Below are 16,614 nucleotides of genomic sequence, written 5' to 3' on the forward strand. Positions count from 1 at the left end.
CCAGTGCTCTTCTCAATGTTTTAACTCTCCTCCCACTATAGAACCACTCAGTGCTTCCTTATTGCCTTCCTTGAGGATCTCTGTCCTGGGTCCTAGTGTACTGATGTATTCACTGCCAGCCATTTCTTCCTCTCTGAATTGTGTCATGCTACCCATTGAGGATATGCACATCTCCTAGTCGCTATGTGGTAAACTAACTCTAGAGATGGTGGAAACCAGCATAAATGGTGATGGCGTATGTGGGCAAGGCACAGAACCAACAGAAAAAGGGAAGGAATAGCAGGAAGAGTGCTGTGGGAAGATAACCAGCACCAGCTGGGCCAAGACCCAAAAGTCTAGAGAGAGAGGAAGAGAGGAAAGGAAGGAAGGCAGAAGGCTGGAGAGCTGAGAATGGATAGGAGGAGGAGATCAACTGAGTTTGATGTCCTTTGAAGGGTATGTGAGAGAAGAAAGAATCTAAAAAGGAGGTGGAAATGTGGGCTGGAAGACAAAGGCAAGAGAATGGTGAACAAAAGAAAAGGATAGTCCTGCCTCAGAACAGAGTAAAAGAAGGTGGGGGGAGGGGAAAGAAAGAACTGAGAATGTAAAAGGACAAACTATGGGAGAGAGTAAAAGAGAGAGGGAAACAGAAATGAATTGTTTGTAAAACAGAAAAGAGGCACCAGATAGTGGAACAGCAAGAGTAGTCATTGAGTTGATGAATAGAAAAGGGTATGGTGGAAGTGGATTATGGCTGAAAAATGGAAGAGAGGAGAAGAGAAAAAAAAAGAGCAAGAAATCTCTCTCTCTCTCACACACACACACACACACACACACACACACACACACCCACCCACCCACCATTAGGATGAATAAATTACATCGTAGCTAGGATTTTCAATAGCATCTATGATAATTGGGTGCACAGCTCTATTGACGTCAGCCCCTTGGGAATCCCTGCCTCAGTTTATAAAACATTGCTTTGTTTGATTTCCAAGGCAGAAATGGGAAAGGAAGGCTCTCCCACAGTGTAAGAGGAATTCAGAGTGTGTCCAAGCCAACAAAGCCTTTAGGAAGAACATTAGCATCCTTGTTTTTCCAAATATGAACCAGGAGTTAGGTCAGTTTTCATGTCCATTCAGTCCTAAGTGTCTCAGCCAAGAAACATTCCATTTGGGTTACTCTTTCCAGTACGAGGAACACCAACTCACTGAAAATGGGATTGAGACCACAGACTAATTTTGTACCCACAAACACCAGACAGTAAATGACTTTCATTCACAATCCACCTGTGTCAAGCCTTTAGCAGAGCTTCTACATTAAACCCAATGTTTTCTGAGCTATCCAGTCCGCCACCATTTGGCATTGCCAACTGTGTCAGAAAATCATCTTGCAGCAGTCAAGTTTTGCATTTCAGAAAACTCACATCAAGTAACTGCAAAATGATTGTTTCTCAGTAAAAATTCCAAATTACTTGGGTTTTGTGGTGGTTGATTTTTGTTGGGATTCATTATGCACCAACTGCTGGAAACAGGAATGTTTTGTATGAATTATTCAGATTGTCATAAGGCTAGTTGTACAAGAGATTGTTAATAGGCAAAACTGCAGTACTTATGCAGTACTAGCTTGAAAGCACAGGGAGGACACTGGAGAGATGAGATATACAGGTTTTCCAGATTCAGACTGGGAAGATTGTGCTCATTATTGTAATTGCCAATTAGCAAGACCGCAGGGGCAAATAGAGGACTTTCGACCTAACAGATCCTGATTACAAGATCTGAAACCAAGACTCAAAGCCAGGATCCTCCAAATTGAAGGTAGCAGCTTTACCAGGTGAATCAATGGGGAATATTAAATTTTGCAGGTTGATAGCATCTTCTACCTGAGCATTTCAAAGTGCATTACAGACAAAATATTTAGACAGAACTTCCTGCTAAGTAAGTATATGAGTCTCTCTCATAGAACTGAGCATAGAACTTCCAGAACAGGGATTGTGTCTTTCTATTGTTTAGAAAATATGCAGCACACTGTGTGCAAGTGAAGGACAACACTAGAGTAGAATGCAGGAGACCTAATTCCCAATATACTCCTGCTATTGGCATACTGAACCAGCAGGCGTGGCACAACAGTTCTCCCCATTGGAGGTCACCCCTCTCATAGCACAATGCTTTGAGTACTGTGCATAAGGGAAGGGAAGGGGCACTGAAATCTACCATTCAACATAAAATGGACTCTGCAATGAACAGACTGATCTAGCGCCCTCAGGTCTTCATAATATTGACCAAGATTTGGCTATGGTGACCTGACATGAAGTAGAGGAAGTGAGCTGAACCCTTCTGGAGGCAAAAGGGAGTTACTCACCTCATGCAGTAATGAGTGTTCTTCGAGATGTGTCCCCCCGTGGGTGCTCCACTCTAGGTGAAGGGTCGCCCTGAGCCGCAGATCGGAGCTTTGTATAGCAGTTTCCCCTGTTGAACCACGCATGCCCAGGAGGGTGATGTCGGAAGCAAAGTGTGCGCAAGCGTTCCTTACTGCTCTTAATTCGAGAAGGTTAATGTGCAGGAGTGTCTCGTTTGGGGACCACCTGCCCTGAACTTCGTGGCTGTCCATATGTGCACCCCAGCTGAGGAGGGAAACATCCGTGGTAATTTGGATAGTGGGTTCGGTTTGTTGGAATGGGACCCCCGCCAGAACATTCTTTGGCACGGTCCACCATCGTAGGGATGCAAGCACGTTTGGTGGGATAGTAATTCTCTTTCTTCGAGGGTGTCATGATGGGATGTAAACGGTCGCCATCCAGAGCTGGAAGCATCGAAAGTGTAGGTGAGCATGGTGGACTACGTAGGTGGTGGAAGCCATGTGTCCCATTAGTCGGAGGCATGTAAGTACTGCGGTAGTAGGTATTGTGAGCATCCCGGTTATAATTTCCTATATAGTTGCGAAACGTTGCCGAGGTAGGTATGCTCGGGCTGTAACGGAGTCCAGTCCTGCGCCAATGAACTCTCTATCTTGGACGGGGTGCAGTGTTGATTTCTCTTTGTTGATCAGAAGGCCTAGATGATTGAGGAGGGCCGCAGTCGTATGAATCATAGAGGTGGTTTCGGTGTATGAGGATCCCTTTAGAAGGCAGTCGTCCAGGTAGGGGAACATGATAACGTACTGCTATCTGAGGTACGCAGCTACAACTGCTAGTACCTTCGAGAACACCCTAGGAGCTGATGAGAGGCCAAAGGGAAGAACGTTGTATTGGAAGTGGTCTGGACCGAGCGCAAAGCGTAGGTAGCGTCTGTGGGAGGGGTGGATGGTTATATGGAAATAGGCATCTTGGAGGTCGAGGGCTGTGAACCAGTCCCCTTGATCTAGCGCAGGAAAGATTGCGGAGAGAGTGACCATCTTGAAACGCTGTTTCTTGAGAAATTTGTTCAGTTTGCGGAGCTCCAATATAGGTCTCCAACCCCCTGTTCTTTTCTCAGTCAAGAAATAGTTCGAGTAAAACCCTCTCCCATGGAACTCTCGGGGTACCCTTTCTATAGCTCCGATGACGAGGAGCCGATTGATTTCTTGTTTTAGAAGGGTTTCGTGAGAGTGGTCCCTGAAAAGGGACGGGGCAGGGGGAAGGGTAGGGGGGATAGAAATAAAAGGGATGGTATAGCCCACTCGAATTATCTCTAGGACCCAGTGGTCCGCTGTTATGGATTCCCACTGTGGGAGGAAAGCGCACAAGCGGTGGTTGAATAGATGGCCGGGCTGAGGTGGTGCTAGATCATGAGGGAGGTCTTGCAGGCCCTCGACCAAATGTTCAAATTTGCTGTTTAGATGGTTGGGTAGCCAGTGGGCAGGCTTGGTTGGGTCGCCTTCTGGGACCTCGCTGTCTTGGTCTGGTGTCTTCATAAGGCCTCTGTGGTCGATTGTATTGTCCATACCGGTATCGATTATATGAATTATCTGGGGTGAGTTCAAGCCCCCCGCGGGGGGATTTTAATTAAGTCTATTTTTCCTATTTCTAGGTTTTTCTTTTTTGTTTGTTTGTTTTTTTGTTTTTTTAAGAAAACAGGGAGAGACTAACTTGGATAGAACAGGGGAAGGTAACTATGCCTAAATAACTAAAAGGAAAGTAGTCAGATAGTCTGACAGGGAGCTCCTAGCTGCTCCGTCCACTGACGAGGGCGGTTAAAGAGGAACTGAAAGGGAGGGGGTTGAGCCGTGCTCCTCAGGAGGCGGGAAGGGCTCGAGACGCCTCCTGGGCATGCGTGGCTCAACAGGGGAAACTGCTATACAAAGTTCTGATCTGTGGCTCAGAGTGACCCTTCATCTAGAGTGGAGCACCCATGGGGACACCACTCGAAGAAGAACATACAGCTCCTATTACACATACTTGATGGCAAGATGAAGAGGCCTTAAGGTTCCCACTTCTGTCAAAGGGAAGAAAAGCCACAGGGCTGCAGAGCTTATCTGTAGCCCCACCTTCCCACTATGCTACTTTGAGCTGCTGAAGAAAGGGGGCACTGGTGACACACACACACACACACACACACACACACACACACACACACTCCGCTCAACTCTGCACTGATTAGGCCTCAGTTGGAGTATTGTGTCTAGTTCTGGGCACCACATTTAAAGAAAGATGTGGAGAAACTGGAGAAGGTCCAGAGAAGAGCAATAAGAATGATTAAAGGTCTAGAGAACATGAGCGATGAGGGAAGACTGAAATAATTGGGCTTGTTTAGTTTGGAATGGAGAAGACTCAGAAGGGAAATGATATCAGTTTTCAGGTATCTAAAAGGGTGCCCCAAGGAGGAGGGAGAGAAATTGTTCTCCTTGGCCTCTGATGTTAGGACAAGAAAGCAATGGGCTTAAACAACAGCAAGAGAGGTTTAGGTTGGACATTAGGAAAAACTTCCTAACTGTCAGGGTGGTTAAAAACTCTAAAAATTGCCAAGGGAGGTTGTGGAATCTCTGAAGATATTTAAGAGCAGGTTATATAGACATCTATTAGGGATGGTCCTGCCATGAGGGCACGGGACTGGACTCAATGACCTCTTGAGGTCTCTTCCAGTTCTAGTGTTCTATGATTCTAAGATCAGTGTACACTTCACTGAGGCATTTTCACCCTGCTTATGCATTTTATTCTGTGTGCATTGTGATATTCTGCTCCAAAAAATCATGCCCTGGCATGTCAGGGTGCCTCAAAAAGGGCTCCACTGTCTAGAAAACTGGGGAGAGGGGTACTGTACTTTGGACAAGGTCACTTCTGCCCACAACTGGTTGTTCAAGTGGCAGCTAAAAATCCCTGTTTTAGAGCAAAGTCAGTAATAGTATCATTAGGCTGGCCAACATGGTGAGCTAGTGGCCAGAGTGGACTTTGGTGCAATAATGAATTGCACTTGGGGGGGAGCGAGAGGAGGAAAAGCTCTCCAGAGAAAGCTCTCCATGCTGGTTGGCTGAAGTCAAAGGGAAATAGGGTTAATGGTCAGAACTATCCTATAATGGTATGAGTCCTTAACCAAAGTGAGGTTTTTCAAGGAGTGATCATTACGAAATTGGTTTCAGTGCCTGAACTTAAGATAGATGTTTCAATCCATGTATTATGAAGTAGATATACTGAAAATATAACAAAAACCATACAGCTTTACATCCTTCCTTCACCCACTGCACAGATGAGAGTCTACAACCCACGATCCCCAAGGTACAGCTGTAGTATGAGTGGGACCCATGGGAACAGACAAGGACTCTCTATATACCTTCTATAGCCCCTTCTCCCCCCCTACCACAAAAACCACCAAACAACAACAGAAATAGCCAGCTATGGACAGTTAATGTAAAGAATTCATCCAAGTGTAGATGAATAGCTAACAAGAACAGTGATGAAAGGGTGTGGGGGAGATCATAGGACTAGAGAGTTGCATGTACACCACCTTTAACCAAACCACACCCTTGCACATGGATGCTTCTATTATAAGTGGCATATTCAGTTCAGGAATACCTTTAGCCCATCAATTCTAGTTCTGAAGTGGCCTGCCACAGATCAGAAACTAGTTCTGCGACTGCTGGGAGGAGATGGGCGCTCACAATGGAAGTCACGTTTCAAATTGAGTTTTTTCCAGTGTTTCTCTTTTTCTTCCTGTCTCCAGCACAGAAATGCCAAAGGAGAAAGTGGGGAGAGAGACTTTGCAGGTGGCACGTGGTATCTCAGCCACGACTGCTTATCTGCGTCCCTGCCACCGCTCCACGGTAAATTGCTTGTTGATAAATGAGGCTATTTAGGAGCGAGTGATGCCAACATTACTGTTATTAATGATACCGACGTGGAGAGACATTTAAGAGCGGCCTGGTGTTCTATTGTCCTCTCACATGTGAGTAATGGGCCAGTTCAGTTACAGGACTTTAAAAACCATCTTGGGGTGTTTAGTAACAGAAACAAAATAAAACTGGGGGAAATGAATGAATTACACTGAACTGATGATTCACTAATGAACCGATAAATCCTTCCTCTTTTAGAGGGGGCTGGTCAAAATTCTGGTTGCTGGCTAACATCAAGTCTATGGCATTCCACCTTTCTAACAACTTCATATACAGGCTTTCCATCCACATCCCATAAGAAACCACAATTCCACTCAAATATAATGCATAAGAGCAGAACAAACACTAGCCCTCTCAAACTTGACAGACTGGCGAGTTCATCATCCCTCTTTCCTACAACTATATCTAGAAAACCAACCAACCCACACAAAAGTCAAGACCTAACAGTTGGCCTGCACTAGAAACAAAAGCATTCCCACTGTATTAGGGCTCAATTAGATGAAGCACTGGAAACTCACACAGGTCTCTTCCATCACATTGCATGAGATGCCAAATGTGGCCAGAAGAATGATAAGTGGGAAATGAAAGAGTTTTTGCTGGCTTTCTTAGAATAGAGCTTCTCAGGTGGAAATACAAGTATGCACCAGAAGTCTGCTTAGGAGTTAATGTATGCAGATCCAAAAAAGAATGTACTACTGCAAGCAAACATCTGGAAGTCCTTGTTACAGTTGGACCACTATTCCTAGTGAACAATGTATTTGGTGAACTTAGCCCTTCTTCCTGTTTGTGAATTATCTGCAAATAGATTTGGATTCTTATGAACATATACGTTATTCGAGTGTATTCAATGAGTGGTTTATTAGAAATGTATTTCAGGCTATGGAATTCTCTCTCATTATGACAATTGTTCTGAGTATTTGCAGTTCACATGGTCACCTAAAGTATGTAGGATTGTTTCTTCTTTTGGAATAAATGATGCCTAAATCCAGAAACAGCTTTCAAGATGGCATGCAATTCACATGTGAACACACATGCAAAAATAGTGAGTATTGACATTACTTTTCTATGAATTTCCTTGAAACTATACGGTTATTTGTGTGAATGTCAATACAAAGAAAATAAGAGGAGCTTTGAAATACCAAAATGAAGTCGCATTGTTGTATTCAGAAGAGAATTCATGAACATCTCACAAAAGCATTAATCTAACTCGAGGTCAGCTATACATATCTGATTGTCATATCTTGGTCTCTCGCCTCTGTGTCTAACCAACTCAACAAACATATTTATTGTGTGTTTTTCACTACCAGCTGCCCCCACAGAGAAATAGGAAAAGAAATCAGGAATGCGAACTATGAGAAACCTCAAAACGTCAAGAGATTCTCCATGAAAGAAAACCAACAACCCTGCAGTAATAAATTCCCATGTAAAATAATGTATGTGCCAGATCCCTCCAGAGAGTTACACTAATCCCAGTCTCCCACGGTTAAGGTGCATCTACACTGCATCCGGAGCTCAAAATAAGTGACTCAGTATGAGCTACACAAATTGCGTTGCTTATTTCGAGGTAAGTTTGAAATAGCTTATTTCGAAACTTGGCGCTGTCTACACAGCACTTATTTAGAAATAAATTGCTATTCCAAAACATCCCTTATGCCTCATGGAATGAGATTTACAGGGATGTTGGAATAGAGAGAGCCTGTTATATTTCAAAATAATGGGCATGCTTAAAAGATGTGGAATAGCTATTTCGGGATACTTCTGGTATCCCGAAATAGCTCCATAGCATAGACATAGCCTTAGAGTGTTGGTAGGTATCATAGTTATGGGGTGCAAGCATCAGGTTTGAAACACCCAACTCCATTGAAATTACAGATTTTAACCCCTTCAGGGCTGACTCAACCCTTCATCTCTCTGAAGCAGATGAACTGTAATAAGCTGCATAGAACCAGGTATGGGCTGAGGGTGATCATTACAAGACATGTTAAAAACCAAAATCCTGTCAGTTCTACCTGCATATTAATGAATCCCATTGCACCTTTTGTACCTTCCTCTGTGCCAGCTGCCTAACTGATTACTAGGCTTCACAGTAGCAGGTGAAGTCACTCCTGGATGGCTTGTAATGCATGGTAAGTAGATCTGGAAAAAATTATTATTCTGGAGCAAGTGAGTTTCATTTTTAGGACAGAGGTGAAATCATTTGTTTTTTTATTATATTCATTACTGTGGAGAAAGAGTTGTGCATGGACTGGTGCAGTTTCATGATATTATTGCAAGCTTGAGGTAGAGATACCTCAGAACGAAAAGGGTTAAGAAAACGAAAGAGAGTGGACAAAATCCTGTCCCTTAGACTCCAATCGGGCCAGAATGTAACCTAATGTTTATAGGAAGTATCCCCCATTGGTGGGGAAAGTTGAATGCTTCTTCAGGCACTGCAGAAGCTGCTGTAGGAAATACAGGAGACACTGACAATAGTGGCGCTCCTAGATTTCTAGTCCTAGCATTCTGAAGTAGGAAATCTGTGCTGTACATCAACAGTACATTAAAAATAACAGTCAGGGGGCGGACAGATGACTTGAAAAGTAGGACAGTGCCCAGTTCTTAGTGAGATTATGTGCAGAAGCTACTATATTTGCATTTTCTTCCTTATTCCTACTGGAGGATGGAGGTATTATCCAGTCAGGTGGTTCTCACAAAACAGCATGTCTAGGGGCATCTGATACTTCACATAGCCACATTCCTAGATGTTCATGGGGGTTATTACAAAATGAAGAGAAGAAGCTATTTAAATGTAGGGGAAATAGGGGGGCCTGGAGCAATGGGATTGTTTAGACCTTCCCTCTACTTGGTTCTCTCTTAGACCTGTTGAGGCAGAGAGGATGGAGTGAAGGTGTCATTACACTCCAGTGTTATTAGACTGTAAACAGTGCTGAGGCTTGATCTATACTATACACTAATTATGACAGAACTGCTTCACTCAGGGATGTGGATTTTCCACATCTCTGAACAACATAGTTCTACCAACCTAACTCCCAGTGTAGACCGTGCCATGTCAATGGGAGAGCTTCTCCCATCAACACAGCTACCTCCTCCCAAAAGGTGGAGTACCTACACAGATGGCAGGTGGTCATCTGTCAGCATAGATAGAATCTTCACTAAGTACTGCAGCTACAGTGCTATAAGCTTAGGCAAGCCCTAAATATAAAATAAACTAACAACATGGAAAAAGGTAAAGTTCTTCAGACCAATGTGTGCCTAATGGCCAAGGTGACCTACAAAAATCAGACTGCACAGGAAGCAAGTCATGCAGCTTCTACTGCATTCAGCTTTGCAGCTCCAATATGTGACTTTGACTCTATGCATGTCTCTCTCCTGTGTCCAACCCAGCCACAGCATAAAAACTTCCTCAAAATCTTTAAAAAAATGAAATCCCAGCTGCTAGATGTTTGAAGGAGGGAGAAAAAGTAATCACACTGGTTTCATAGGCTGTTCTAAAAGTGGAAATCTATGGAGAGGAAAATTATTCTATAAATCACTGTTTGGACTTTTTCCCCCCAATTTCTCAGAGTAAAGCTTTAAATGTTTATTGTTAAGAGAGAGAGTTGGGTATTGACCACTAAATTCAGCATACACTTGCCAACAGCTACTTGTAAACATCAGAGAGGAGAAAAGCACAAGACACAGCAGCCTGTATACGGATAGCTAGTGTGTTATGTATTTTTCCATCCAATTCAATATTAGCAGCTTCCATAACACCACTGACTCGCATGTCAAAGCAGCTCACTCCCAACACTTCTTAAGTCTCCTATCTTGACATGCTCCTCAGGTAAGCCAGCATTTCAGGAACTCCAAAAGGCCAATTCCTTAACACACTACGAACACTGCACTACACACACATTGCCAACAAAGGTGAGACTCCGGGATTCAGGTCTATATAAATTCTCTATACTGAAAACTTGTGTATTTGCTGGAAATGGAAACCTTTCTATACTGTTTAGCCATTCTTGAAATGATGAGAAAAATCTAATAACTAGATTGGCAGTGTGCATATCCCTGTTTAATACTTCATCCTCTCTTATTCAGTACACATTCCTTATAGAGAAGCAACTGACTTCCTCCCAAGCTTCTTTCACAATTGCCTTTGCTGACTTCCAATGCATGAATACTGGCTGGAGTAGTTAATAGAAGTGGTCACTACAGGGAATATCAGCCAAATAGGTATCCTGGGATTTTTCTTAAGTAGTTATCAGAAGTTTTTAAAAGCCACAAAAATTGGAAAGATCATGTTGAGCTCAGAAGCTAAAAAGTTTGGTATAAAACCCTCTGGATTGTCTTGGATTCTGTCCTTGTTGCCTGACTCAGCCAGATTCCCAACTTCTGCTCTGATCACTAGATCTGTGTGACATTACCCCCATCACAACAGATAATACCAGATCACCATGGCAGTTTTCATATGTGGGTCTGAAAGTGGTTCACTGAATGAGGCAGCCAAAAGAAATGTTTCATTGAAACATAACTTTAACAGCTGTGGGGAATCCACCACAATCAGATCTAGCTGGCAAGCAGTAGTCAACATCAGGGTTACCTACTTCAAGATTAACTGCTGTCAGACACAGCAGGCACAGACTGTACTCCCTTCCTTAGCATTGGCTAACTATACACTTCATGGGGAAGGAACTGCCACTCGTGCATCTGTTTTTAGCCGCCAGCGTACGACTCTCTGGGTGGAATATCAGCAGCAGCATCTTCAGTGACAAAGGACAACTCCTCCCCACCCCCATAGTTAGAAAGTTTTTCCTAATATCAAATCTATATCTCCCTTGAGACAGATTAAGCCCAATATATTTTGCCCTATCTTCAGGGCCACAGAGAACAATTAATCAGAGTCAAGTCCCCTTCTTAGTCTTCTTCAGGAGTTTTATTGCTGGAGGGCAGGAAGTACTGGCAGAAGAATGGCATAGCAAATTAATGTACTAACCTTTCACCTCTAGAGTTCTGAGCTAACAATTGAGACTTAGAATCACACATTAAATAAACATGGCAGGCTCAGACGATCCATAGTCCCTATTGGGCTTCTGTTTACGTTACTACTTCATGGCAGGTTGAAGCACATTGGCCTCACTCAATGTAAAGGAAGTTTGCCCAATGCCTTACTGTATAGTACCTCATTCTAGCCAGTCATCACACGCTTTTCATCAACATGAAACATACCCCTTTCCCTCCAACCCATTAAAAGATAGTAGTTTTAGTATGAGGTAGTGAAGATAGCGAACACTGCAAAAAGGTGAATGGTTGAAGCTTCTTGATTCTGGTCCTTATCTTTGTGAGGCTGAAGAGAGTACTGTTGCCTAGACACCTCTGAAATTCTCTCAGATTTGGTGTGAAGCCCAAGATTATCACCCTTATTACTGATGAGTCATCAGAAGCCCTATTAACCAGAAGTGAATGAGAAAGAAATAAAGAAAGGATTTTCTTAGCAGAAAGAACTGCAAGAGATTCATAACTTTCTTAATGCTTCTACAAATAAAACCGATACCCTCACTGCATCTATTTTGCAATCAACCTTACTCTTTCCATCTTCAGTAGGAAAATGCTCCCATTCTCCTCTTTCTTTAGAGCAGTGGTCACCAACCAGTGGATGGGGATCTACCGGTACATCTCGAAGCCTCTAACAGGTGATTCTGACTGGTTTGGCTGGGAAGCTATCAATCACTGGCACTTCACTTGCCCCTCCAACCACTGTCATGCTGCTCCTGCTCTCTGCCTTGGAGCTGCCACCCGGAGAAGCTCCTGCTTATTGTGCAGGGTGTGGGAGGGAGAAGTGTGGGGGGAGAGAACTGATGTCAGCGTGTCCCTCCTCCTTACACTCCTGTACCCTGTCTCCACACAGAGATGGGGATGGAGGGAGCTTGGCAATACAAATCTCTGTCACACACACACACACACACACTGTATCTCTGTCATACTCACAAACACACAGGGTATGTCTACACTACCCTTCTAGTTCGAACTAGGAGGGTAATGTATGCATACCGCACTTGCTAATGAAGCCCAGGATTTGAATTTCCCGGGCTTCATTAGCATAAGCGGGGAGCCGCCATTTTTAAATCCCCGCTGCTTCGAACCCCGTGCAGCGCGGCTACACGGGGCTCGAACTAGGTAGTTCGGACTAGGGTGCCTATTCCGAACTACCGGTACACCTCGTTTCACGAGGAGTAATGGTAGTTCGGATTAGGAACCTAGTCCGAACTACCTAGTTCGAACCCCGTGTAGCCGCGCTGCACGGGGTTCGAAGCAGCGGGGATTTAAAAATGGCGGCTCCCCGCTTATGCTAATGAAGCCCGGGAAATTCAAATCCCGGGCTTCATTAGCAAGTGCGGTATGCATACATTACCCCGCTAGTTCGAACTAGCGGGGTAGTGTAGACATACCCACACTGTCCTTCACTTATCTCCCAACCCAACATACACACGGGGGGTGGTTGTTACTTCTTTTACTGCCTGCAAAGTGTGTTATTTTTGGTTTTGGACTGGTCTGTGCATTTCATAATTTTCATTTTTCTCTTGCGCTTAAATTTAATTCTTTGAGTACTGAATTCTAAAATGCCTAACCTGTCATGTCTGGAGTAATTATCCCTGTGGTAATTGCTGCTCCTGTAAGTGGCTGGCATATCCCTGCAGCCCCTGAGAAAGGCAGATCAGGAAGTCTCCACATGGTGTCCTTGCCTACAGACACCACTCCTGAAGCTCCCTGTGGCGGGGTCCTCCCCGCCCCTTTCCCTTCTCCCCGTGATTAAAGCGCTAGCCACCGGCCCGGAGGCCTAGTCTAGTAGCCGCAACAGGCCCAGAGGCCTAGTCCAACACTTGCAGCAGGCCCTGAAGCCTAGTCCAGCCTCCGCAACAGGCCCTGAGGCCTAGTCCAGCCTCCGCAACAGGCCCTGAGGCCTAGTCCACATCCTGAGGAGTTGGGGTAGGGGGGTCCGGGCCCTCCCTCTGCACCGGACCCCAATCCAGGGTCCTAATGGTGGAGGGTGGTTCCCACCACTGGTTCAGCGGGGGGGAGAGGTCCTCCCCGAAACACGCCGAGCCCATGGGGGGAGGCTTTCCCTGCCCCTTGCCCTGGGTTGCTTCCTACCCCAGCCTTGGGGCCGACGAAGGTCCCACATGGCGAAGCTGGATTGGCGGCGGCGGCAGCAGCAGCTGGTCCCATCTCTGGGGCAGCAGCGCAGGGGGTGTCTCCTGCAGCGGGGCGGGCGGCCCCCCGGCGTCGGCGTTGGGGGCGTGCTCGCCCCGGAGATGGTAGTAGCAATAGCGGCCGTCCCTCCGGCTCTGAATCTGGCGGCCGGTCCGGCGGCGGGCCTGCAGCTTGGGCCAGAGCTCCTTCCTCCCCGGCGGTCTGCCCCAACTGAGCAGCCCGGCAGTCTTTTATAGTGAGGCTGCACCTCCAGCATGCCCAGTAGGGCTGTGGGGGAGGGGCGTGCTCTACCCAATAAGCGGGCTCCTCTCCCTCCTGCTCAGTGCGGGGCAGGTTACCCCCGTCACACTCCCATTGATCAATTCTAGGGAACCGTAGTCAGTAGAAGCTGTGTGCTCAGTGCCTGTGGATGAGGGGCAGCACACAACGCCATGGAGCCATTGCTGCACGTGCCAGCTGCTTTCAGTAGTGGTGCAGGGCCAGGACAGGAGTAATTCTCTGCTGCTCCACCACCCTGAAGCAGTCTCAGTTAAGTAGTGCCCAGCCAGAACCTGCTTCTTGAACCCCTGTCCTAGCCCTGAACCTCCTCCAACACCCAAGCTCCTGCCCCAGATGTGAGTCCCCCTGCACCCAAACTCCTTCCCAGAGCTTGCACTCAAACCCCTCCTGGACCCCATTCCCCCACTCTGGGCTAAGCCTGGAGCCCCTCCCATACTCCAAACTCTTTGGCTCAAGACCAGAGCCTACACCCCAATCCCTACGCCAGTCTGGTGACAGTGAGGGAGGTTGGGGAGGAAGGGGGATGGAGTGAGCAGGGTGAGGCCTCAGAGAAGGGGTGGAGCAGGGGCAGGGCCTCAAAGAAGGGGTAGGAAGGATGCAGGGAAAGAGCATTTGGGTTTGAGGTAAATCTTATATTGCACTTAAATTGAAAAAGTGATCTTGTGGTAAAAAGGTTGGAGACCACTGCTTTAGAGAGAAAGTAGTCACAAAAGCATTTGGGAAAGAAAAAATAGCTTTCTGATTAAAATACAATTAGGAGTCTGGCAGGCTACTCAGCCCGACTGACACAAATGCAACACGGTATGACCCTTGCAAGAGAAACCCCATTCATCATCTTATTGACCACACAAAGACAAATGTATGGAAATGACTAGTTCTTGCAGCAGCACCTGTGTGGCTTGGAAGTTCTGAGGACAAATCAAAAGGGAGAAATTGACACTAGCACGGATTAGAGTCCAGTATAGTGTAAAGTGGTTTACAAACTTTCCCCAAGCAGTTATGACTACATACATTTCAGAACTGCTCTGCCTCAGCCCTGCCAATTCAATTCAGAAAGCCACACAGCTCTCCTCCAATGTTTAAAACCTCAGCCTTTTATTATGAGGAGCCAGGGCTCCAGAGGTGAAAGGTGAGCGGATCAAAACCTTGCACAAATTGGCTTCTCCTACATTAAGACAGATTTTTTTGCATTACAGTAATAATTTTTCCAGTGCACAAATATACCCCATTATTTCCTCTCCCTTGGATGGCAACCCCCACGGCAGCGTTCTATTTCACATGCATATAAACACCTCTTGGAGTCTTCCTTCAACCGCCTGGTAACAGCAACAGGAACACATCTCAGAAATGACTGATGAATCAGTACATTGTTTTCAAGCAACTTGCATGCCTAACCGGCATGCAGGATGACAGACCTTGGGAACCAGAGCATTAATACTGGAGATTTATAGTCAAATCTGTCACGGATGGGGAAGTTTTTCCAAAGAACTACTCTGCCTGAAGGTCGCTTTTCCTGGGTACTAAGTGCAAAGCAACTTTCTCATCCACCACTCCCCCAAGCGAAGAGTGGCAGCACGCTGGAGGAAAGGCAGGGGCGTGCTGTGCTGCCAGCTCTACCTTCTGTTGGTGTAAGTTCTCACAAAAACTCTGTGTTTTCAGGGATGAGACACTGATTTCCAGAGGGCATTTGATGCATCAAACAGGATGCTCCTGCATGATGCTATTTACAGAAGACTGTTTTAACCCCTTGGGTGCTTGTAGTGAATTATTTGCCACTTCCGTAATCTCAGTATTTTTGCCTTTGTGACTGGTACTGAGAGAGATTCCCAAAACCAAGAGATGCAGTAAAACGTAGGTGAATCTTGGAAATCTTCTCACAGTGCACATCATCTTAACGAACTCACCATGAAGGGAAACCAAAAGCATGGCTACACTGCTGCACAGTTCACACTATGGGGGCAGGCACAGCAGTGTATACAGGCTGTCCTGGCTATAAGTCCAAGGTATGTTTCAAAAAACTTGAACTTATAGTGAAACAACTTGAAGCGGGGAATTTTCTCCCCATGGCTGACTTCATTTGCACAGATTGGGGGGGTGGGTTGTGTGACTTAAGAGCAGAGAATGGAAGGACTTCTAATCCTACGAGTGTCAATTACTTTAGTGCAGAATGGATGTATACTGGAGCAACTTATAGTGGGGACGCCCTGTACCAACATGCTGTCCTGTAACTTCCCCACACGGACACTTTGGACAAGAACAAAAAGGTTCCTACTCCACATTAGCTTCCTTCAAAACAGGACAACATTAATGCAAAGTCAGACCCTGTGAGTTTTCTTCTTCTAAAAGAATCAAGTATTGGATTCTGCCAGAATACATCCCAGTCTTGATGGGCCCTTGATTTGCTCTAGTAAGGCAAATACTCTGCTTCTAAATGATGCACACATCCAACTCAAGTTTGACTCAAGCTAATCTCCAGTTGACATGCTTACATACTTGTGTTCAAGACTAAGGGAGACCTGCTGATTTTATTTTGGAAAGGGAACAGCCTATGAAATATGAGCTTGGACCAACAAGCCCAGCAGTCAGGAACATATCTCCATAGTTCTAGGCTGTTCTCTGAGCTTCCTAATCATCTCCACAACCATATCCAGACAAGGGGAAACAGTGTGTTTTAAAGTAGGTTAGTCAACACATTTCAACTAACGTTTCACACACAGGTGTAGACAGAACTGAATACCTTTAAAAACATGTTCTCTGGCTGGGATCAACCGTAGAGGGAAATGTTAATTTTCATGTGGGTTTAGTGTGTTACATTCAACCTCTAAATGTCTAAATGGCTTGGAACCTGCCTTGGATACAGAC

The 16,614-nt window shown here is 45.4% G+C and overlaps 1 protein-coding gene across 4 annotated transcripts in view; it reads right to left on the reverse strand.

Annotated features, from left to right (window-relative positions):
- The window catches only part of CDH23 (cadherin related 23), a 573,109-nt gene that overhangs the window by 462,471 nt on the left and 94,024 nt on the right, over window positions 1–16,614 (reverse strand). The window contains exon 1 of one of the 4 annotated variants that reach the window (XM_075934952.2): window positions 13,414–13,670. The exons of 2 other annotated variants lie outside the window; for them this stretch is intronic. In XM_075934952.2, coding sequence (XP_075791067.2) covers window positions 13,414–13,444 — 31 coding nt within the window. In that variant the 5' untranslated portion in view covers window positions 13,445–13,670. Of the gene's footprint in view, window positions 1–13,413; window positions 13,671–16,614 lie in introns of those variants that run through there. One more of the 4 variants, XM_075934953.2, reaches the window with a different exon arrangement.

The sequence above is a fragment of the Pelodiscus sinensis genome, chromosome 8 (assembly GCF_052426305.1).
Source record: "Pelodiscus sinensis isolate ZL-2025 chromosome 8, ASM5242630v1, whole genome shotgun sequence".
NCBI lineage: Eukaryota > Metazoa > Chordata > Testudines > Trionychidae > Pelodiscus > Pelodiscus sinensis.